At 40.7% G+C, this 25,036-nt stretch overlaps 1 protein-coding gene across 1 annotated transcript in view; it reads right to left on the bottom strand.

Moving 5' to 3' along the window:
* trrap (transformation/transcription domain-associated protein) overlaps nt 1–22,718 on the bottom strand; it is a 104,382-nt gene extending 81,664 nt beyond the window's left edge. The window contains exons 1-25 of the mRNA XM_063003169.1: nt 22,567–22,718; nt 21,148–21,197; nt 20,890–21,000; nt 20,666–20,770; nt 19,658–19,741; nt 19,486–19,542; nt 19,274–19,399; nt 17,489–17,566; nt 17,273–17,361; nt 16,603–16,699; nt 16,332–16,470; nt 15,814–15,892; nt 15,293–15,527; nt 14,660–14,990; nt 14,443–14,540; nt 12,521–12,715; nt 12,201–12,392; nt 10,236–10,401; nt 9,437–9,693; nt 9,149–9,349; nt 6,261–6,412; nt 4,973–5,172; nt 998–1,215; nt 691–888; nt 346–606 (exon numbers count right to left, since the gene is read on the bottom strand). Coding sequence (XP_062859239.1) covers nt 346–606; nt 691–888; nt 998–1,215; nt 4,973–5,172; nt 6,261–6,412; nt 9,149–9,349; nt 9,437–9,693; nt 10,236–10,401; nt 12,201–12,392; nt 12,521–12,715; nt 14,443–14,540; nt 14,660–14,990; nt 15,293–15,527; nt 15,814–15,892; nt 16,332–16,470; nt 16,603–16,699; nt 17,273–17,361; nt 17,489–17,566; nt 19,274–19,399; nt 19,486–19,542; nt 19,658–19,741; nt 20,666–20,770; nt 20,890–21,000; nt 21,148–21,197; nt 22,567–22,666 — 3,819 coding nt within the window. The 5' untranslated portion in view covers nt 22,667–22,718. The remainder of the gene's footprint in view (nt 1–345; nt 607–690; nt 889–997; nt 1,216–4,972; nt 5,173–6,260; nt 6,413–9,148; nt 9,350–9,436; nt 9,694–10,235; nt 10,402–12,200; nt 12,393–12,520; nt 12,716–14,442; nt 14,541–14,659; nt 14,991–15,292; nt 15,528–15,813; nt 15,893–16,331; nt 16,471–16,602; nt 16,700–17,272; nt 17,362–17,488; nt 17,567–19,273; nt 19,400–19,485; nt 19,543–19,657; nt 19,742–20,665; nt 20,771–20,889; nt 21,001–21,147; nt 21,198–22,566) is intronic.
* Between the last annotated feature and the right edge of the window lie 2,318 nt (nt 22,719–25,036).

Below are 25,036 nucleotides of genomic sequence, written 5' to 3' on the forward strand. Positions count from 1 at the left end.
CATGTGGTTTTAGCTCAAATCGTTACAGATGTAAAGTTGTTCCTAGACTATTTATTACAGAGTTTATTAGGTATCAATTCACCAAGCACTTACGAGGATAAATCCATTTCAGTGGATTCAATTATTTTGCATTTTTTGTGACTGTAAATCATGCAAATTTGCATCCTGTGCTACACTTGTGTCTGGTTATTTTATTACTTTTATTATCACACATCCTCAGGCCTGGGAACAAACTAACAACTGAAAGTGTTTTTTTGGTTTATAGTTAATTTAATCATAACCTAGGCTGGAAGCAGATGTGAAAGACCACATTTTACTGCTACAGGGGTTGAAACATGAACCCACCTCTTTGTGAGGCTCCATGATGATGGTGACACTTTTGCCGGTGACCTGAGCCAGAACCTGCAGTGAATGCATGGCTTGTTTGCGCACGGTGGAGTTTGGTGAGGTGACCTCACGCACCAGGTCGTGTGTCACCATGTGAAAGGACTTATCCTGAGCGCTCAGCAACTCCTCGGTTTTCTCTTCATCCTTCAGTGGAGTAGCGCAGCGCACCAGCAGCTGCTCCAGAGTAGTCTTGGCCATAGCAACTGCCCCGTTAGACACCTGTGCAAAAATAAAGAAGCTTGAGGTGACCAAAGTGGAGAGAACAGAGCTGCTGGTCTTTACTTTACATAGAACTGTACCTACCTCGCCTGTGAGGTCCATCATGACAAAAAGCAGAGCCTTGAGGAAGGTAAGCTGGTTCTGCAGAACCCAGATTAGAGGCAGCCTCTCCATGAGGAACTTGATTGACACCACTCCGCCCAGCTTGGCATACCAAGCCTGCTCGTAGCAGCACGCGCACAGACGTTCAACGATGTAGGAGAAGAGAGGCAGCTGGCATGCCTAGCAGGGAAAATGCTACACTTAAAAACCAACCTTTGAAAATGTGACGGTCAATTTCAGCACTTAAATCATTGCCAGTATTGCCAGAAACGAGACATCAAAGACTTACCCTCTCTTTGGATCCCAAAATAATGCTAGCAACATCAAAAATTACAGCCAGCGCGACTTCACCGATCTTGCAAAGCTCCTTCTCCTCATACGCCATGCAAATAGCAATAGCATCAATCAGCACCAGTGGATCCATTCCCTTAGAGCCATTCTCCTCACTGTGGAACATGGCTGTGCTCGGCTGGCTGCCGAGCTGATAGCTTGGAAGCAGGAAAGGACCTACAACACACACCCAAGATTTTGTCACACAGATGAAGAAATCAACCACTGCAAAGTAGTTAGGGCATGGACGAGCTCACCACAGCCAAACAAAAAAGGCTTATGTTTGCAACATGAGATGATTCTACACATTGTCTAATTTGTGCTTCATGACCATTGTAACACAGCAAACTGTGCAAACAGGAGAGGGGGGAATAAATCACAGAAGAGCCCCTTTATACACAAGTCTGCTGGGTTCAGCAAATTAGGCAAAAGCTTTACAAAAAATACATCTATCATCATTAAATTCCCGGAGACAGTGATGCGACGAGCAGAAAAGCAGAATGTCAGGTACAACATCAAATGAATTGTTTGGTCTGGGTGGAAGCAAATATTTATTAGAACAGGAAGTGGCCTGTGACAGAATATTCACTCTCATGTTTGTAGCAAATGATAAAATGGCTTTCCAAAGAAAACACAAATGAATGCAATTCAAACGTATAGAACTAAAGTGCACTAGCCCACTACTGCTGAGCTCCAGGGTTTAAATCTCAGTGGTGCTATTTGTCAGTGGGGAGTCTACACAGACATGATTAGCTAGTAAAATAGAGTAAAAGGGCTGCAACAAGAAGTCTGGTATGCGAACCATATTAGCTGTGGCAACACTGAATATACACCAATCAAGCATAACATTATGACCACCTTCTTAATATTGTGTTGGTCCATCTTTTGCTGCCTAAACAGCCCTGCAACTGCGATTCACTGTGTATTCTGACACCTTTCTATCAGAACCAGCATTAGCTACATTAGCTCGTCTGTTGAATCGAACCATACAGGCCAGCCTACATGCATCAGTGAGCCTTGGCTGCCCATGACCCTGTCACTTTTCCTTCTGTGGACCACTTTTGATAGATACTGACCACTGCAGACCGGGAACACCCCACGTCTAGCCATCATAATTTGGCCCTTGTCAAACCCGCTCAAATCCTCATGCCTGTCCATTTTTCCTGCTTTTAACATCAACTTTGAGGATAAAATGTTCACTTTCTGCCTAATATATCCCACCCACTAACAGGTGCCATGATGAAGAGATAATCAGTGTTATTCACTTCACCTGTCAGTGGTCATAATGCTATGACTGGTCAGTGTATATATACAAGATATAAAGAGCAGCCGTATAAATGTATATAAAAAACTAAGACTCCGTCAAAATTTGCTTTTGATTATTTCAAAAAATTCTGCACAAAAAATCTGTTTGTTAGATAAACTTAATAATTATTCTGGTTTCATTACACCAAATAAAAAAAGATAACATATACTCCTACTTTTTAATTCTTTTCCAGCTTCTGTATGGACTACCTTTCAGATTTGCACAGAAATTCAGTTACAGTTTATTATAATTTATATTGATATTGTAATATCCATCAACAGTGTTACACATTACATTTATGGACATATCAAGCAGTTAAAAGCAATGTTTGAGCACCGTGTATAGAAAGCCTGTATTTTAATCGGAGGTATCCAAGAAAAACACAGAAGTACGCAAATGTCAGTTTTGATCCTGGAATTGTATTATACATTTTTTACTAGAGTATCAGTTCAAACACAGCTGGCCAGTGGTTTGTCAATAAATCATCATCATCAGTACAAACTTGGAACCAGCACTTATGTTGTGAACACAAGGTACAAGATAATGCAATCTAGGCACCATGCTCTCGCTTACTCTTGTTCGCCTGCTCACACCTCAGGGGAAACTTAAACATCTAAATAAACCTGTAAGCACAGAAAATGGCTGAATAAATAAAGAATAAAACTCCTACATGTGCAATTCCTTAGACTGAAATTGCAGTTCATTTGAACGGCATTTGTACAGGTAAAAGGGAATTTAAAGCCGAATTGCTTTAAATGAGCAAGAAATAGTGAATCACTTGAGAATCAGGTACACAGTGGGGATGGCTTTTTTAGTCTCAAAATTGAAAGCGGAAATGCTTGGACAGATTTTCCTGACTGTGCAAATTAGCAGTCGTTTCAGGCTCCCTCGGCATTTGCTCACTAAGCTGTGATCTTATATCTAATGTGATTTACACAATGTCCACATAAAATGCCTATTTATGCCTAAAAATCATCGACTCCAGCAATAAACAAACTGCCAACAACAAACCCAGTGGACCGTCAATTTCTTAGTCAAAACAAGGGTGAAAGGTAACATTCATTTATTCTGGCCTGCTCCCTTTCATCCTGGGTGAGTGTAACCTACATTGCTTAAATGAGGGCAGGTTTTGTGTTAAAGGGTGTTGATTCAGGCCTCTATGATAAAAGGCAAGTGCGTTCAGAGCAGCTTAAACACACATCAGTGCAGATGAGCGAGAGAACATCACAGCAGCTGTTGAAATCTGCACTTGTTTTGTGCAGCCTTAATGAATAAGGACAAGTGTCTTAACAAAACTTTCAGTTCTTTAGCCAACACTGCTAGACAACAACCATAATTGTTCATTTATAAGGTTGCATCCAGCTGTAAGGGATATAAAATGTTTGGATTTTATTGATTTCTAATGCATACAGCAATGTCATTTAGGCAGGTGACGGCGCTTTTCCACCAAAAGAACCATGGTTCTTGAACCGATTATGTTCAGGTTTCTTCGAACCTTGGTGTTTTTTAGAGAACCGACGGGCGTTTCCACCAGTTTTTGGGGACCAAGCCTGCATCATCAACGGTGGGCGTTACACAACGAAAGTAAAGAGTAGTAACATGATGGTGGAGCGTGTAGATTATGTGAGAGCATTTGTGCTGTTGTTACAGATGTTCGTTTTTATGTAAAAAGCATTGCTCAACTATTGGTGATAAGAAGACGTAGACGTGTTTGTCGCAGTAACTGTTTTCCACGTGTCTGTGTTTAGCCGTATTCACTTTACGTGTGGTGTTTATGCAGCTCGGGGCTGTGAATCCGCAAAAAGCTTCAACTAAATAAAGCGTAATGTGGCTAATGTATTAAAAGTACGACACAGAAACGCTAAACTTCTCTCCGTTATTACAGGTTATAAACACTCTGTACTGCCAAAATTCATCGGTCATTGTTTTAGTACAACAAGCCACGTTAAGCTTTATTTTTCACGTAAAGCGTTTATACTGCCCGGGTCGCTTTTACCACATCATATCTCACAGTTCATCGCTTTGAAAATATCAGCGGCAAACTGGCTCAACGTTTAATCAGGTGAACTTTAAAAGATGAAAGTGGTTTAAATTCTATATAAATGTTATAATGTCTAATGTGAAAACGTCCACTCCAAACCTCTACACTTTGACACGCCCACAGATGACGCCACGGTTCGCGCTGAAAAACCAAGTATTTTGTGGTGCCAGATTAGAACGGCAGTTCACTGTCTGGAACCTCTTTTTTTTGGTGGAAACACGCGGAACTGGTTCAAAATCAAGTTCGTGAACCGGAACGGACCCGGATCCACGTCGGTGGAAAAGGGGTAAATACTTTTTTCCAAGCCCATGTCAACCTGGAGCTCACTTGTTTATTTTATGACAGACCTGTTTTACAGGATTATGTCTGAGTATGAGAATGTCCTCTACTTGACCTTGGAAAAGAGGCCACTGTTTCAAGCAGTTTCAGTTACATTGTTACATCTTGTTAACATGGGCACAGAGAAGCCACCAGTTATAGTCAACCCAAATTGCTGACAAGGAACTACAAGGACATGCCACAAAAATAAACAATATTTATAATTAGTTAAGAGGAATTAAAAAATGTTGAGCAATATGAAGTCATACCGCACTGCTGAGCCACAGCCACCATGGTGTAATGGCGGATAAGACTGGCGACGAAGGGCAGGGCACTGGGTCGCAGGTCCTTGATGACTGCAGACATAAAAGCTCCAGTCAGGGCTTGTTCAAACGTCCTGCGTGCAGGTGTGTCCTGAGCCTTGTATCGGTGGGAAATGATCACATTGGGGATCCATTTCTCTGTAAAGCTACAAAAGAAAAAAACATTTAACCATCCAGTCAGAGCAACGTCAAAGCCATTATCTGTTTCTGTTAGAAGTCTTACAATTGAACTCTCCAATGCAACTACAAAGTGTAAATAGTAAATGCCATCAGGGGTGTCAATATGCATACAGCTGAGATATTTGGCCTGGTGTTTGACTGGCATTTGGAAGCATGTTTTATTATTTACACCTGCTGATAGGAACGCTGTGATGGAGCGGCTGTTTTCTCCATGCCTGAGCTTGTGTTCTAAAAGGCCAAATGCCAGTGGCAGCAGTGATGGATTATGCCATTTCATTATCGCTATTTAAAAGACTTTGCTTTTTGGCATAGACGTAATGGAGGGCTGGCTGGCAGTGGGAGGGAGTTGCGGATCAATTCAAAATCATGCTGCCGCCACTTGAATAGCGCGCCGTTATCCGGGCTGGCATTTGAGATATTGAAAAAGCGTGTAGCCTTCTGAAAAAGCCCTTTTCACAGTGACCGGCACAGACTGCCGAGCTGGAAACGGCCGGGAGGACGTCATGAATCAAGACATCTGACAGCGAAGGCTGCTCTTCCTCCTTCATAACTGACACACTTCATTATCTCAGCAAGGGGCACGGGTGGCAGGCTTTTGGTAAACAGACAGAGGAAAGTCAATTAGCCGCCGCAAAGAGTTCAATGCCTGGGTAATGTGACCCTATAACCCCCCACTGGAGCTATTGCTAAGTAATTAGCCCTTTTAACAGCACACACATGGCCCAGAGAAACCACAGAGGGGGAAAAAAAAGGGCCAGTGGTAGCTCAGTGGTTAAGGTACTGGACTAGTAAACAGAAGGTTGCCGGTTCAAGTCCCACCACCACTGTTGGGTCCCTGAGCAAGGCCCTTAATCCTCAATTGCTCATTGTGTAAGTCGCTTTGGATAAAAGCGTCTGCTAAATGCTGAAAATGTAAATGTAAATGTAAAAAGAAAAAAGAAACAAACCAAAGCTGAGCTTAGACTATGGAAACTACTATGTCCAAGCGTTTTAGGAAAAAAAGTATTAGATCCAAGTTGGTGTTGTCTTTAGTTTTTAAGATTAAAGAGCTTACTTGGGGTGGGCAAGGAGCTGGTACAGGGCATGTTTGTTGTCATCCAGGCTGGTCATGGCCACCAGAAAGCACTTTATGACCTCCCAAGCCTGTCGCCTGTAATATGGCTCAGTGTTCGCACTCTTTAGGCAGTCCAGAGCCGTCTCTATAGCCTGAGGAGAAAAAAATGCACTTTTTAGTCACTGCGATTATGTCAGAATTAATAACCCATACATATACAAAGTCCAGACCTGAAACCACAAGTGAAAATGCTTCTATTTTTGGATTCTTTTCTCATATTTAACATAAAAAGGAGTGATAACGTAAATCTTTTAAATAAAATCAGTCAATATTAGAATTACTTGCACTCAAGCTGGCACCAGCACATTATCAAGAGATGTGAGTCACCAGACAGTAGCAATACTGCCAACTCAATTTAAATGCCAACTCATAGGCTTCCCTGCATTACAACAGGCATTTCACTGTGCAGTCAATCCATCCTTGTCTAAAGCACTCATTTAAAAAACCATCAGTCAATATTTCACTCTGCCATACTGAAGAGCATCAGAATTATAAGAAGACAAGCTTCAGTGATGAAGATGAACCAATTAGCGTGCTTCAAGGACAGAGGTGGCAGCACTGCCACAGCGAATTCCAGCTACTGTCAGCAGAATGACTGACAGGTGTGAGAACTACTTTATGTTTAAGACAAAGTAACGGACTGCAAAAGTTTCTTTGTTCTTAAAGTGCGCTTGTGTGGAGTAATGACGAGAGCCATGCTGCTGATAACAGCACTGCCCGAAATCCTGGGTTCGAATCTCGTTCTGAGCTCACAAATATACAGCCATGGAAAATTTAGTATCTCCAATTCACCTCACCTCACATGTCTTTGGACTACTGGAGGAAACTAGAGCTCCCGGAGGAAACCCACACACACACCCAGGAAGAACATGCAAACTCGAACAGAAAGGACCCACAGTGCCACCCTATTCCTAAAACCCTTTTCATTTCTGGAAGGCAAATCACTCAAATCAAGAACTAAGCCATGTTTTAAATATATAGATCTATTTTTTGTGTCTTGACTGTTCTGCCTGTCTGTGTCAGACATTTATACATTTATATGTCACACAAACTTGTGTGCAATTTTGTGTATATACAGTTGCAAACTGAAATATTTCCACACCCCTTTGCTGTAAATCTTTTGCAGTTAACACAGGGGTTTCTCTCCTATTTCTAAGGCTGTTGTATGAACTTTTGGGCTTTCTGGTCAGGCAGGTTTGTTGCTGGTCCTTAAGTTTGTAACTTGAACATAATACTCTCAATGGTTTCTCAAGTCAAGTTTAAGGTCTTGGAAATCTTAGTCACAATGACATGCATGCTCAACAGTTCAATAAAGCACAGAACGGAATGAGAAATGCTTTTATATCTCATATATACATATACACATGAACCCACAATCTACCACCATCCCAATGATGGGAATGACTGGCACCAACTGTGGGCAAAGCAGATCACTACAATAAGTCCTACAATAAACACCAGTAGATTGCATAGACAATATTTTATACAGTAGACGCCTGGTTCTGTGATACTTCTTGAACTGAGAAAAAAGAACTGAGACTGCAGATTTGTGCAAAACATATTGTTCTTATTCATGGAGGTTGCCAAATAAAAATAATATAAATGAAATCATACAATGGTGGATTTAGGCCTAAAAAGACATGCAGGATGTCCTCTTTATATCCATTTTTCAATATTTGAGTATTCAGCAGACAAACTCCAAAACTGCAGTGTGTGTGGGGGACAGATACTTCATCACCTCGTCTGTAAGCTAAACCTCATTAAAGCCAGCACGCTCAGACAGGAGACAAATACTGGCAGAACGTCCAAGGCGACAGATAGAACGGAGGCGATTAATCAACTCAGCAGTGAGGGAAGTTTAGCATGAGAACAGAAACAGTTCTGACTGGAGCGCTCACTCCGCAGTACTGGAAGGACACAAACCCGGGGGGCAAGACTGCACCACATTTTTTAGCTCTGGTTTCCAGAGTGTGTGGCTCAGGTAACTACAGGAAGGAGTAGCTGGCTGAGTTCTCCACAGAAGCCACTCCAGATCTGGAGATATCATTAAGGGCAGGGTGATACACTTACGCTGGGGGAAAAACACACACACACACAACCAATTGTGACGGAAGACGACGCTGATTAAGGGTTTGTGCTGGTGCTGTGGGGGACAATAAGAGTTATGGAGCGGCGGAGCTTCTCTTAATTCAAACCGACAGAGCTGGGCTCCAGGCCGCATCAAACAGCAGCTGCTGCTCGCGCCAACCGCTGGGCACATGCAAATGAAATTAAGGCACGCCGGCGCGATGGCGGGAGGCATCCATCTTGAAGGCACCAAGGCAATTATAGAAATGACAGTTTGTGTTTTCCCAAGTAGCAGCGGGCATCAGGAAGAGCCATTAGCTGGAGCAAATAATCCCGTCTGCGCGGTACGGGTAGACTGATTAAGAAGGGGGAGCACGGAAACGAGTGCAGCTTACAGACTGATGATCTATTTGATTACTTGGGGAGGACAGACCTCTCACATGCGCTTCTTTTTGACAAGAATTTATTACACCGGCGCTTGGGTGGCACAGCGGTAAAACCACCGAGTTTTTTAAACCACTGAGCATACAAGTTCAAATCTCAGCTCTGTTACCAGCCGGGTGTCAGACACATTTTCAGTTTTGAGACAGAGCCCTGCACCGTCGCTGGATGTTCTAGGTTTACATTCCATCGTTAAGGTAGCTGTGCTGTGTATTGTAGCTTCCTTTTATTCTATCATTCAATTTATTAGTGTCATTAATGGTAGATATTCACAATTCTGAGCTGTGAATCTTTGGAGCAAGAGAGACAGAACTCGTTACCTTTTCCATGGGCAGCTGAATGGCAGCTTTACAGTCAGTAAACTCCACTTTAATGCTGGGGCCTTGCACCTCAGTGACCACATACTGCAGCCTCTGCGACTCCTTCAGCATCTTCCTGTTGCTTCCACCAAACTTGCCCAGCACGCGATAGGCTACATGCGAAATGTTATCAGCTGGATTCCTCAAAGTTTTCCAAAGCGCCTGGAGAGAAAACAGAGGTTCATCAGTTTTAAAAGCAGCGGAAAAAACTCCCTGCCCACATTACAGGACTACAGGGACAGATCATACCTGCATGAGCTCAGCACGAACAGGCTGGATGTGGTCATAAAGGAAGTCCGGCTGCAGGTTGTCCACACAGAGCTCGAGGGTGCGCAGGCCCTGGCTAACCAGAGTCTGGGAGCCATTAAGCGCCGACACCAGCGGGTCCATCAGCATGGGCAAGTAGGGGAGTAGAGAGCTCAGCCTGACGGGCACGGTCAGACATAGCTCCACAAACAGATCCTTCATGTGCTGCTTATGCAGGCCACTTTGCAGCATGTTCAAACCTGAAAGAAAGAAAACAGAGTGGTAAGGCCACACATTTGGCTAAATCATTGTGCTCTTGATCTATACAAATCAACAGTATACAGAAAAAGACTTTTGCAGGTCCAGACCCACCCGGACCCAGAGGAGCCGCAGACTATCATGCACCTTCCTCCGACACAGGTGCTTCCTTTTGCACAGTAGTGAGTGACTCTCCGTACACTATACTGCTCTCTATCTGTGAACCTACCATCTCTAATGTAGAGGTGCCTTGACCAGTCAGCAGAGGCCACCATTACAACAGCAACGAGAAACCCCTATGACCCCCCCAGGCATAAGTGCACAACTGATATAGTTACACACTATGTAGCACATAGAAAAGGTTTTGATATGCAGCCAACGGAGCACCAATGTATGCTATTATGTACACCCTGTCCCAGCTCTAAAATCCTCAGATAACATCAGTTAAGTGGAAAGTAGTGTCATCAAAGTGTGTAAAACATCAAGTAGTCAAAACACACACACACAGTGCAAAATAAATGTATAAAGGTATTATTTAACACACCCTGCAGCAGGTTGGGTAGAAGAGGCAGGAACTCTTGATACAACAGGTCATGGCTGCCTCCACCGATAGAACGAAACAGAGCTCTGAGCAACAAGAAGTAGTTGTACGGCTCCTTGGCTGACTGGGCGAGTTCCATGGAGCTGTTGACGATCTTATGAAGGTGAGGCTGCACACAAAAGAAAAACAAAATTGCTTTATACCATGTGTCTAAGCTCTTCCTGACATGAAAAAATTCAAACATATCAGATATTAACATGATGACAAAGATCTGAGATGCTGTAGAACAGTGGTCCCCAACCACCAGGCCACAGGCCAATCATTTATTATCGAGCCGCACAGGAAGAATAAATAATTAGAGATCGCTACAAAAGCAATAAACACACTGCTTCCATTTCCAACATCCTATCTTTGTGAAGCTGGATTTCATGCAGTGACGGCAACCAAAAGTTTTGGAGTCGACTGGACATAAGGAGCACACTTCAGGTGTTATGGTCTCCTATCACCGCCTAGGTTGGAGCGTCTCATTGCAGCGAAAAAAAAGCTCAGGGTGACCACTGATTTTTCATCATTGGTGAGTAGCATTGTTATGCACTTTGTGTTTTTTATTATGCTCCTTGTATAATTTTATTTTAAATCCCGCTGGTCTGTAAAATTATATCTTATAAGTAACCAGTCCATGGTGCAAAAAAGTTTGGGGACTGTTGTTCTTGAAGACACCTGGCAAATGACTGCTGAGGCCAATTAAACAGACAGCAAAACCTTAATGAACACAGAATACATTACCTTACAGCACATGCTAGTATCTCTGGCTGTGACAGCCACTGAAAATAATGATGTCATGTGACATCAGGCTGTAGGCTGAGTTACAGTCACAGTCATCTTGAAACGTGATGGACTGTGGAGTTAATTAACGCTTCTGAATATCATATCCTGCTCTCAATAAACCCAGAGCTTTGAGTACGAGAAAAAAGAGACTAGAGCTCCTTTCTCTCAGCACCATTATTTCACTGTGACCTTCACTCGAGTCCTTGCTGTCAATCTGAGGCACAAGTGTCATTTCTCATACGAGGAGCTGACAGATCGCATTAAAATTAATGTAGCAAGGCCTGGGGCCCAGACACGTTTTTAACAGCACGGGTTTTGTCAAAGTGTGCAGGAGTCCACACATTTTATGCATGAGGAGTCAAAATCCATTTGACCAATGCAATTATCTTTTCCCCAACAAGTTTGAGGACAAAGTCACTATTTTTATAGTAAAAGGTAACCGTGTCCGATGAAAAGTGCCGTTACGTCATGCAGAATGCAGTCGAGGGGCCTAATGTGGCCAAGAAAAGCCTTAACATGGCATGTGGCTTTCCTTGTACAACATTTATTTATTACAATATCACATGATGCACCACTGAACGCTGCCCAAAGAGCCACCATGTTATTATTAGTAAAGTATTGGTAAGTAATCCCCAAAGGTTTGCCACAAATTTGTAAGCATACTTATTTTTGGTAATTATTTTTCACAGCGGTTATCAATGGGTTTGGTTGAAACACCTCAACAGGTCAATCAATAGGACGGGGTGTCCACACATCTATATAGTCCATAAGCCTAAGCTGAATCAGAATTTCAACTGTATTTATATTTATTGTATTACACACTTTGGTTACATTTATGACAGGACAGGTAGTTACTGGTTACACAAGATTCATCAGTTCCAAGTCTCTAATGTCAAACAGTCATAGACAATTTTGTATCTCCAATTTACCTCACTTGCACGTCTTTGGACTGTGGGAGGAAACCCACACAGAAACGGACACAAACCGCTTCACCTGGGAATCGAACCCAGGACCTTCTTGCTGTGAGGGAACAGTGCTAGCCCAACTGGATTAAACTCTGCTTTTACTCAGTCATTTTTTTTGAGTTTACAGGAATATTTTCCTTAAACAGAATATGATAGAGAATAGAGCATGGCTGACCTTAAGCATCTGTTCGTTCTCCGCAGCAAAAAGAGAAACCGAGCCGAAGACAAGTTTGAAGAGTTTGAGGTAGAGATTAGACAGCTCTACGTTAGAACCCATCTCGGGCAGCCTTTCTAACAGGTACTCCACTAGGATAGTGGCAAACAGCGCAGAGGTCGACAGGTTAGCCAGGAAGGAGTTTGCCACAATCTGAAGAAGGAAAAAAATCATCATACATTAAAGACAGTAAATCAATTAGGGCTTATTTGAACCTCATTAAGACAAGACAGAAAGCTGCATAACTGACTCTGTTAACGCATCCTAACAACAATTCATACCTGCAGGGCGTAGTTTTTAGAAATCCTCTCAACCATGTAAGGTACAGTGGTCTGGAAAATCTCCTTGAAAGTTTGTGGATTCATCATGGTGAAGACTCCTGCAAAGTGCTCCAACACCTCCTTCTCTTCCTTCATGCGGACCGTTTGACAGTTGGCCACACGAACGTAGGTCTGCCCGTTTCCAGCAATCTGTACCTAGCCAAAAGGGGGGATCGGCTCTATGATAGACTATAGAACTGTCTTGACAATGTCTACAGAAATCCATTAAACTCAGTTTTCAATTTCATTTTTTTCTAACCAATTGTATCCTAATTAGTTATAAATCGGGCCCTAATAAATTCACAGGGAAACTTGCTTAATTTCACTGACCTCGTTTTGCAAAAATCCCAGATTTCACAGATTTTTACTAGGAATGTCCCGATCCGATCTCACAGATCGGGATCGGGGCCGATCAAGGCATTTTTAACTGATCGGAAATCGGCTTTACTAAACCCGATCGTTATCCCGATCCTTTGTTTTACGTCAGCATGTCCGCTGTGTGGAAATACTTTAAATTGGAAAGTGAAACAAGTCCAACAGTGAAGTGTGATGTCTGCACTGCGAGCGTTTCACGAGGCGGTGGGAGCAGAGCTGCGTTCATTACTGTAGAATTTTACTATTTACATGGTGTGCGAGTCGAGGATCACTCCGGTTTACAAAACAACAACTTTTAATCCGAGTATGAAAACTTCAGGACCATAACATACAGCTTTTACGAGTTTACGTGTTACAAGACTGAACGACATCTCAGTATCAAGCACTCTGATTGGCTTAGTTATGTAACCGAGCGTGGTAGTGATGCACTCGCTTAATAAAGAAATAAAATACACGGTATATTCACAAATTGTCGGGAGCAAAACACTTTATTAACTTCTTCTGTTCCGAATAGCGGACAGCCAGAGCCGAGCACGCTATCCCATGCACTATGGAAGCCCCAAAGGGTCAAAACACACTCACTTTGCGTAGAAACGTCCATCAAACCATTGTCACAATACAAGCACTTTAAGAACTGGCTTTCCTTCATAACAAAAGAGTGACTTTCCATTTTATTTTGGTATTCAGGTTTTACTGTAATGCTGTTAAGTAACTTATTTGTTTTTTTATATTCAAGTTAAGCTGCTACACCACTTGTGAGTGGAGATTTTTGTTCATTTTTAGTGTATCACTGCATTAAACAGAATTATGTTATTTGAATAAAGTTCAAAGTGAAACTAATTATCTCACTTCATTTTTACTACAATGCTGCACTAGGTTTGTTTACTTTTATTTTGTAAAAGAACATTAAGCAATAGCTTGGATGCAGGCAATTTTTTCCTACAGCACTGCAGAGCTATTCAGTTGTTAAACATGTACATTGGATTAATATGAATAACTGTAATGTACTTGAAGTGTGCACTGTGTGAACAGTATTATCCAGTTCTTATCTAGACAATATCTAGAAAATACAAGTATCGGTTTGAGAATCGGTATCGGATCGGGATCAAAATTAAAGATCGGGATCGGGAACAAAAAAACGTGATCGGGACATCACAAATTTTTACAGAAATGTGCCACATTTCACACCAGTCATTAAATACCACTCATAATTTGAATGACAGAATAAATAGAAGCTACAATACACAGCACAGCCCACCTTAATAGTTCAAAGACAAAAATACCAGAGTCGTGTTGTAGCTGTTTTAGACTTCGACATCTTGGACATTTTGTCCAACCAATTGCTAGTGTAATTGTAGTTTATGGTGCAGATTTGGCTTTACGAAGTTTGGTAGTGACCGGTTTCGCAAAAGTGAAAAATAACACCTTGAACCATAACCCAGTGCTGTGGCTGTGCTAATCCCGAATAGGAACATGCAACAATCGGACTAATCAAGGGACAGTCATACCTGGTAAATATCCAAAGCCTGCATGGCATATTTGACAAGTTTGATGTAAATCTGGGTCTCTTTGGGTTGAAGTTGCTTGTTAGGAATAAACTGAGCCTCTGCAAAACAAAGCAAAAAAAAACACATTTAAAAGCAGATACACATTCGGCAAACATCTGTTTACTGTGTCTATTCTTTAGAAAAAACAACCACAATAGTCAGAAGTTGAAAGTCTTACCGCCTGGTGCTTTACAAGAGGTGATGCCCCAGGTAATGGTCTTCACCCCACACACGAGAGTCTTCACCAGGCTGCGGCAGTCTGATACTTGGAAAGTTTGTTTGTCCTCTTTTTCGGCTGCTCGGTCAAAAGGTGTAGCAGAGGGAGGAGCCTGAGGGACCGGCGTGGGAGGTGTAGGTGGAGGAAGAGCTGGAGTGGTGGCTGTGGGTGTTGCTGGGACACCAGGCAATGCCCCTGGATCCACTACTCCTATCTCTGACTGTGGCTTGCACTTTTTAAAGATGGATACGAGCTGATAGCGAGCGATGGTGTGGAATTTCAACACAAACACCTGATGAAAAAATAAATTTCAGGTTGAGAATATGACTTGATAAAACGTTGGTAGGGGTCTTAAACTTAGAATTTAATAGAAGTGGAAAAAATAGCAAAAAGTGTAAAGATACAATTGAAACAAAGTCAGTCTGTTTTAGGATTGGACTAACTAAATATAAAGGTAACACACTGCTGACCATGTTATATTAAATATATTTGCTAGTGTTAATAAATGTCCCAAACATCCACATTCAATGTACAACAGTCTGCAGCTCTAGACTAATGAATTATTGAGTCCTTAATGTACAGTTTCTGCCCGACCTCCAGCATTCTCATGAGGATGTCCCTTCCATTGCCGTTCTCCTGTTCACTCTTCGAGCGGATGCAGTCCACCAGGTTGAGCAGCAGCTTACAGGACATGGTCTGGATGCTGCTGGGCAGGGACTCGTCATCAATGTTCTTGGCAAACAGTTGAACAGCCAGCGAGAGGTCTGTCAGGGGCAGGTTCTGTCTGACATGGTGGACCAAGTCTGCCAATGTGCTGTAGGCAAGTGGCCTAAAACAGAGGAGGACATAGAAGCAAAAGAAATTAACTACGTTTCCAGAGCACAGTTTACCCTTTTGGTTTAGCTCTTTGGAAGAGAACTTGGAAGAAGATGGGAAAATTCACCCATGAGTCAAACCCATTCAGCCATGAGTCAAACAAATATAATATCATGGTTCAGAAATATGTTAATGTTGTAGCGACAGCTGCCACTCTCCCAGGTAAATAAGGCAAATGTTAATTTAACGCTTCAAACGTACAAAAAAAAGAAAAGAAAAGACTTAACCCCCACTCTTACCGAAGAGTCTCACGTGCCGTGTAGCCTGAGCCAATGAGTATTGATTCATCGAAAAGCTTGTCCATGCATGGAATGAATTCTGCAAGATAAATAAGTCTGTCAGACAGCAGCACAATTCTCAGCACTACAGAAATGGCAAACAACCCCTGAACCATAAGACATCAATGCAGTGTCTTTGTAGTTAGAGCTTCACATTGATTCATTAATTCTACAGGACTAATGATTTGGCAGAGTGTATCACATTGCCTTCTCAACTGCTATCGATTGAGAATCAAAGCTCACAAAAAAAAACACAAAAGAGGTTCAGAACATAGCCCAAAGTAGTGCCAAAACTGTGGTAAATCTTCAATTATGGACATAGAGAAAAAAAATAACGAGCTAAGTTGTCAAGTAGAAAACCAACACATTCTAACATCATGAGACGAGCTAAACTCGCTCTATCTGGCCTAGACAGAATGGACTCAGTGTGCAGCCACGTGTGAGCTGTGTGTGAGTCTGATGTTTGGTGGTAAACATACGACTGCGCAGGTCTGTAGTGAGGATGTGTTTGGCGGCAATCAGAAGCTCTTTGCGCAGGTGAGCAGTCTCAGGAGGACAGTTAGACAGCAGCTGCAGCATTCCCTTTACCATCTGCTGGGAATACTTCCCAACCAGGTCCTAATCAAACAAACACACACAGATAAATTCAGTGTATAAAAGTGTCAGTATATAAATGTCATGTGGCTCATTTGTACAAAAGAAAAAACTTTTTAAGGGAACAATAACATGCTCAGTGTAGGCATTCAGTACCTGATAGATGCGGATGATGTAGGCCAGGAAGGACAGGGTCTTGATTTGAGCAGCAATGAAATCTGCGTACAGCTCTTTATTATACAATTTGTGCTGCCTGTAAAAAAGATGAGCACAAAATAAACGCACTTAATCACAAAACACCAAACAGTCCAACACCTAAGTATGTTTTCACATTTTCCCTACTTGTTCCAGAGGCAAGTTTATTTGTGTATGTCACCATACACAGTGACAAGTCAAAGTGCTTTACATAAGGAAAATTTTAAAGCATTAAAACATTCCTGAGATTTAGCACCTCAGAAAGGCTTTTTGCAAATATAGAGCCTATCTAATTGGATTTAAATCCATTTTCAATTATGGAATTAAGCGTTTCTTTTTTTAAATGTATATATAATATCTTAAGGTTCCATAAAGTACCTTAAACACATGTTATCCATAAGGAGTCAGAACACTCAGACATGCACTTTAAAAGTGGACAAACAAACTGATACAAAATTAAAAAAAGCAAACAGTGAATACTTGTTTTTATCTACTGTTCTTATAATGTACACAAAGCTGGGTATGTGTTTACATGCTGTATGACACATTGACTGACTGACTTTAGTGTCAGACATTGTGCTACTTGGTATTAAAGTCCAAACTGTGGTACGCCTAAAAGAAAGACACTTACCGGGCCTGAGGAGACACTTGCAGCATGATCGTGTTCATGATCAAAGGCACAAACTCCGACACCACATTGTGAATATTCAGTTTGTACAGCTACAAAAAAAGACAAAAATGACATTAACAACCTTGCTTATATTATTAACATGAAGGTACATCCTATCTAAAACACAAGGCTGAACACATTTAACCGACTGTCTGGTTGTGTTTTACATTGACTGACCTGATACATGAGCACCACAATGATGGGCAGCTCAGCCAGGACCTTGAGAGACAGTGAGCCACGAGGAATGATGGTATGCTGAAATATACAAAGACGACAAATGACACACATCCTGAGGGAGAGCATCAGTCAGGAACACAGAGCACGGCTGCTCAAAGGTGCACCAGCTGTCACTAACAAAAGATGACAGATCTGGTTATTAATTCTCAGTGCCTTTTCCCTCCATGGTGCATAATGATCGGCTCATTAATTTGAAATGACAAACGGATCAAGTCGCTCTGCTGGACAAGAGGACATCACTGGTTCTACACAGCATGATGATGCCCTCTACTGACCACTAAAATTCTAGCATGTGCCTATTACTGGTGAAAAAAAATCTCACTGGTCTGGTAAAACTGTCACATTTACGTTTACATTTTCAGCATTTAGCAGACGCTTTTATACAAAGCGACTTACAGTACAGTTACAGTATACAATCTAAGCAATTGAGGGTTAAGGGCCTTGCTTAAGGGCCCAACAGTTGCAACCTGGCAGAGGTGGGGCTTGAACCGGCAACCTTCTGATTACTAGTCTAGTACCTTAACCACTAGGCTACAACTGCCCCCTACACGTCACACGTTTTGTCTGCTATTCAACCATGCAAAGTAATCGTGGCACTAAAGGGTTTTCAGCTGGCTGTTCGCACTATTATGTGCCGGACTTCTCCAAACATAAAACCACACTGATTTAAAAAGTGAGATTTTCACTCATTATGTATTAATTAATTGGCTGAAGCTCAGCAATGGGTTGGCGCCCTGTCCGAGGAATATTTCTGCACTGAGCCCACTGTTTCTGAAGAAACCAGACCCACCACAACCCCTGAATAATATAAAGATGAGGTAAAATGGCAATTGTAGCCTAGTGGTTAAGGTACTGGACTAGCAATCAAAAGGTCACTGGTACAAGCCTCACCACTGTCAGGTTGCCACTGTTGGGCCCTTGAGCAAGGCCCTTAACTCTTAATTGCTTAGACTGTATACTGTAAGTCGCCTTGGATAAAAGCATCTGCTAGAATGCTGAAAATGTAAAATGAAAATGAGCAGCACAAAGCATACAGCTTTGCCGCTCAGTTGACCTTTTCAATGCCCTTGTTAATGTAATTAACCCTTAGATTAACAAATAAGTAAAGCTTCATAAAGCTGCTTTATTCTTTTGCTGGGTTTTATATTCTCATGTTTTCAAATGACAGCCGTCACAGAGCTTAATGTATAAACAAATACAAAACTGCACATGTATAAATCATCAATACTGTCGGCCAATATTGTTTTGTGTGCTGTTTTTTAGCAGTTTGTTCAATGGCACAGCAAACAGAAAGCGTTTTTTCTGTGCATCGTATGAAAGGCTCAAACTCTGCAGTAAGCAACAACATGAACGCAGCCACGCGGTGAATGAAGCACAAAACGCTGATCCTATGAAAGCCGCCTCAGCGCACTTTAGAATCTCTGTTAGTAAGTGTAAAGTAATCTGTGAATGTAATTTTAGTAAAGGTGTCGGATTCTAATCAGAGCAGCAGTCGAGACACTCAGATCTTATCAGTTTTCACTTTCAGCGCCCAGGACTGATGGTACTTTATACTGCGCGCACTCACACACAGAAAGACACACACACACACACACACACACACACACACACACACACACGCGCGCACGCAGACATGTACCATTTTCTGGGCTAAAGTATATCGCCCTCATCACTGTGTCTCTAGTAATCATATATAGTAATAAAAATCCCAGGATGGGAACTGACCGTGCGGGTCTCACTGTCCTCACGCTCAGGAGCCGTTTTCACCAGAACTGAAGTAATCATGCCCACCATCTCCGGTGAGGGCACCGTGTTCTCCGCTATTACTTGAGGATTCTCAAAGTACCTTGTCTAAAAGAGTTAGAGAATACAATTTAAATTAGCATAACTTAAACTAACAGCACCAGAAACTGTTTAATTAATTACTAAAAACTCACCACTACTTTGGACAGATCTTTGTAGATCTGCTTAACAAAATCCAGAAAATGATGAATCTGTAAAGTTTTAAAAAAGCTGATTCATTATACAGTAAAGCACACAGAAGTCACACATGTAGATAATCATAAAGACTTAATGTAGAAACAATGCAGAAATGATTAGCATCTTCACCTCCTGTGATATTGGAGGTCTGAATTGTTTGTGCAGTTCGATGATGATGCGCAGACAGATGAGCACATTCTCCTCACTTTCAATCTAAAGAACAAACACAAACAAATGTAACAGTGGCAACTGAACACAACTGGAAACTTGTAATGTTCTGGTCATTGTGAAACTTAACACAATCAAATTTTACATAAAAAGCATTAACCCACATTCTTAACTCAAAATGTTTTAATTCGCATTGTACAACGTAATTTTAGATTTCGTTATATTTAGTGGTCAGAATCAGCTCCACACTGGCGTACATAATAAAAAATTATACTTTGACCTTTCGGCTTTGCAGTAATGCTAAAACATGCAGCAGGTACAGTGGTTGCCACATAGCACCCAGGTCTTGTGAACCCTCCTTCAAACCTTGATTCCTGTTACTGTTTGTTGAGAGTTTAACATGTACTCTGCACATGTAAATGTGTGTCCATTTAAATGTATTATTTATTTACAAAATGATGTGGATATTTTGCATCAAGCTCCAGAATAAATGTAGAACTCAGCTTATTTTATAAAAATTACACTAATGTTGTGCAGATCAGCTTTAATATGCCGACTGCATCTTCTTTACTCATACACATGTTTATTTAGCGCTTGTAATGAACTATATGCTTCTAATGTGTAAAATCTACATTCTGTTCGCAAAACTAGTTGCTCTCATATTGTTTATCTTCTCCTTGTGTTTCCCATCTGCATGTCTGTCTTCACTGCTCTGTGTTTACAAACTTGTAAGCACCTTTGAGTTATAAAAACAACATATAAGTAGTTTTGTTATTATTATTATTATTGTTTGTCATAATGATCTATAGTTCTGCCACATGCACTACGTTACACTACGTTGTAATCATTAAAGCAATAAGACGCTGATATGAAGCTCAGTATTTTTTAAGCAATGACGGTCAGTTATAGGTTCAAAGAAACTAAAAGCATCAGCATCCCCAGGTGTGCTTACAGTAAAATCACACTAACCTCCAGAAAGCGAAACATCACTGAGAGGATGTTCTTCACGTGAGCTCGCAGGTGCTCGTTGGTAGGGATGCGATGAATAATTTCAAGAACCAATTTTCGTAATTGCTGTAAAAAAAAAAAAACACATTAAAATTAGAAAGAAAAAAAACTGGGTTTGAACAAAACACACATTTCATTAGGAAATAACAAAGCGGTTATATATAGAGAAATGGTAAATAGACAACCTGAGTGGGTTTTTCCTGCAGAAACTGCACCTCTCCATCCTGAAGGAAGGTCAGAAAGCGAGGAATAATGTGTTCTAGAAAAGTCGAATACTGCGGCGAGGAGGTCACATTCTGAAAAGTAAAGTTTCATAAGGATTAAAATAGAACACTGGAAAACTTTTTTTAATCTAGAGTTAAACTTTTAAAACACTTTTATAAAGAACAAGCTTGGTGCAGTTCTATTTATTTGGGGACTTGAGATATGATGTAAGAGCTCACCTCAAAATTCTCACTGACTTCCTGCATCATTTTCAGCTTGGTCTCATCCGCTAAATTTTGCAAAGGAAAGAAGACTACAGGGTCAGTAAAATATGCAGGTACATTTCGTTATGTTGCTATATACCAGAGGTATATTTTACATCGAATTACTTTCACAACCCAGACAATTAGCTGTGCACAAAAAAACACTAATCACTCTCCAAAAAGTAGCTGGGACAGTAAGTGAAAAGATTGATGACTGCAACACAAACATAAACAAAAATTGAAACGGGGCAATGTAAAACCTGTTTTGGTAAAAGTTAACAGGTGATGCTTATGGTTGGGAATAAAAAGAGCATTAACAAAAGGTCAAGTTATTTACAAATAATTTACCTGCATGAGTAAATTGCCCAGCAATTTAAAAACAATGTTCTCAATACACAACTGCAGGGATTTTAGGATTTTTGCCATCTACATCGATTAAAATTATTAAAATATTTTGGGGAAAAATCTTTAATCTCTGAAATTAAAGGCCATGATCAAAAGCCAATATTCAATGTGCGAGACCATCATTACACCAGACCGCACTGCAAAAGGCATTGGTAATTTGCACATATATGAAGGCACCAGTAATACTGTAGGAGTATGTACACATTTTGGAGCAACATCTGCTGCCATCTAGACAAAGTCTTGTTAAGAGGTCCTCACTTGTTTAGAAAGACATGCCCATATGGTACAATGGCATGGCTTCTTAATAAGAAGTCTTAGTCCTGTATGTAGTACAATATTAAGCACAATACACAACAACGAAGATCCAGACTGTTGAGCAGCTGAAATGTTCTATCATGCAATAATGAAAAATTAAAAACAAACTTACAACTACAACAATTGGTGGCCTCTGTCCACAAGAAATAAAACGTGATAGAAGGAAAAGTCATGTACGTGATGTAAACATGCACCTGTTCCAACTTTTATTTAAAACTTTTGAGTACGCATATACAGCACTTGATCGGCTAGTGCATTAAATAGCTTGTACTTGCACTCTTTTCAAAAATAAATTGTGTTGTCCCAATGTTTTTATGGACAGTGGTAGCCTAGTGGGTAGAGCTTTGGGCTATCATTCGAAAAGTGGAGAGTTCAGATTCTGGCTCTGTCATGCTGCCACTGTTGGGCCCTTGAGCAAGGCCCTGAACCCTCTCTGCTTTAGGGGCGCTGTACGATGGCTGACCCTGCGCTCTGACCCTAGCTTCCAAACAAGCTGGGATGATATGTGAAGAAAGAATTTCGTTGTACTGTACACCTGTATATGTAAACATGACAATAGAGGCGTTCTATTCTGTTTTGATCATATGGCATAACTAATTAGACTGGACAGGAAATATTCCACTGATTTCCACGTGTGGTCTCTGATGGAGAGTTAAACACAGTGCTTGTACTCACGGGTGTTGTTGTCAGTGAGGGCGGCTACAAACTGCAGGTATTTCTTCATGAGGGTGGTCTGATCCACCACAGTGGCGCTGGGCGTAGCCACAAACGCCATGACGGCTCAAACAGAGGTGGATCAGTGCCTGCAGTGCCGCAATCGATCAGCTTAAACTCATTCCGTCTGCAACAAAATTCATACAACACACAATGTGCATGAGTACTTACTCAGAGTTCAGTTACTCACATGAGCAAAGCGAAGTCACAAAAACATGGCCAGTAAATCTGTCCTAAATATAGATCTGTTTTTATATCGTGTGTACAATCATTATTGAATAATGCATTGTTAAGCATTAAAAAGAAAAAAAGCAGTAAAATAAAGAAACATGCAACTTATTAACGAAAACAAGCATTAAGCCAGGAGGAAGGCGGGGTCAAAAACAAAACAGTCCATCCTCTGCACTGCAGCACACTGGATTCACTCAAACTATCACAGCTCACATCCAATCATAAATCCAGGATCCTGACACGCTTTATCATTATATACATACACTACATTAAACATGTCAACCATGTTCACTGTGTTAACCCAGAACAACATTAACTGCAATTTGGACAACAGAAGGCGCGCCAATCTGCAGAGCTAGATGCTAAGCTACTTAGCCAGTTAGCATCACACGCCTGCTGCAGTAAGCATTTAAGCAACTAGTAAACAACGCACCACTGGTTATTAAATATACAACAGTAAATACACGCTAGAATAAAAGCAATAGATATTTTACAGTTTATTTAATGCAGGTTTATTAACGAAAGCACAGTTTATATCCACGCCGGTGTGTAAGCATCAACACTCCACCATTCACTACTCACTGCGGCTAACTCTGCTAACTTAGCATCTCCTTATTATTCACAATGCAGGGGAATCCAAATGCAACATTAATATGTAACTCCCAAGAGCAAACGTACATACACGAGTTCCGAACAGAAATACCAGAGCTGCATTTAAAATACACATAATAACATTATAAACATCAAACAAAAAGCACAGCAACCACGAACTCACCAGCAAACGGAAAGAGTTTTGTTCTCACTTCCGCTCACTCGGACTCAAATGCGGCGGAGGATTTTCAGAAAATCACGTACTCCGCCACACCATCGAAAAGCTATTACTCGACATATTTGTTATAAATTCACACATTAGGATGTTAAATAACATGTTTGTGTGCAAATGTTGATGTCGCAAATGTCTACTTAGCTTTATTTTTTATAATTTTAACTCATATATTCAACAAATATAGTTCAAGCGGAAGGATACTCAACCAAAAGAGTCGTTAGAAGACCATCGAAAACGATGGTCTTTTATTTCCATCGTGTTTAACCCATTAAATATTTAGTATTTGTTTAATTTGTACATTTGTTTACACATTGTTTAAATTAATAAACGTCTTTTCTATAAGAACATTAGTTAGATTTGCGAAAAATATGGGTTAAAAATACTTCTCTGAAATAAATCAGCTGCCAGTACATCATCTTAGTATCTTACCTTAAAACATTGAACTAACCTTTATACTGATCAGCAGCATTTCAAAAATACAATTCTCAGGGGTGAATATAATATACATGTTTTTATACAGAACATTACATTTTATATTTGTATGCACATTCAGATGTAAGTACAATAATTGTCCACTAGGAGGAGATAAAGCTTTTGTCAACTGCTGTCAATGTCAATGTTACCTCTAAGAGAGATTCAGGGGTGAATGGTCTGTCTGAAAGGCTAATTATATATATTATATATAATTATGTGTTAATTATGTTATTTTAAAATTAATTAATTAATCAAAAGCTAAATCATACATTTCTCTGTAAAAAAACATGTGTAATATAATTGTAATTAGCAGTTTTTGTATTCTAAAGTACAAGGTCAAACTAGTACATTTTCATGTCTGAAATCTTAGACTGCTTTAATTTTTCAGGTCAGGTTGTGTGATCTTCAGCTGTTGCAAAGGTTTTAGACTCATTCACTCACTCATAACTGGCATAACACCTACTGTGACAGGTGGTAGCAGAAAATACATTTGAACATAGGAAGAACATACCAAATTCCTCACAAACATAATTCAGCGTCTCTGATTTTATGTTAGTTTATTAGCTAATTCTTTCTTAACGTGAGCACAGTTTGTTCACCATTCTGTTCAAATTCATTGCCTGTATTTTTCCTGGTGTAGAAGAATTATTGGATTATTTTTAATCAGATATACACCGATCAGGAATAACATTAAAACCACCTCCTTGTTTCTACTCACTGTCCAGTTTATCTGCTCCACTTACCATACTGAAGCACTTTGTAGTTCTACATATTACTGACTGTAGTCCATCATGTTTCTCTGTATGCTTTGTTAGCCCCTTTTCACTCTGTTCTTCAATGGTCAGGACTCTCACAGGACCACTACAGAGCAGGTATTATTTAGGTGGTGGATCATTCTCA

The sequence above is a fragment of the Trichomycterus rosablanca genome, chromosome 10, assembly GCF_030014385.1.
Source record: "Trichomycterus rosablanca isolate fTriRos1 chromosome 10, fTriRos1.hap1, whole genome shotgun sequence".
Classification (NCBI taxonomy): Eukaryota; Metazoa; Chordata; class Actinopteri; order Siluriformes; family Trichomycteridae; genus Trichomycterus; species Trichomycterus rosablanca.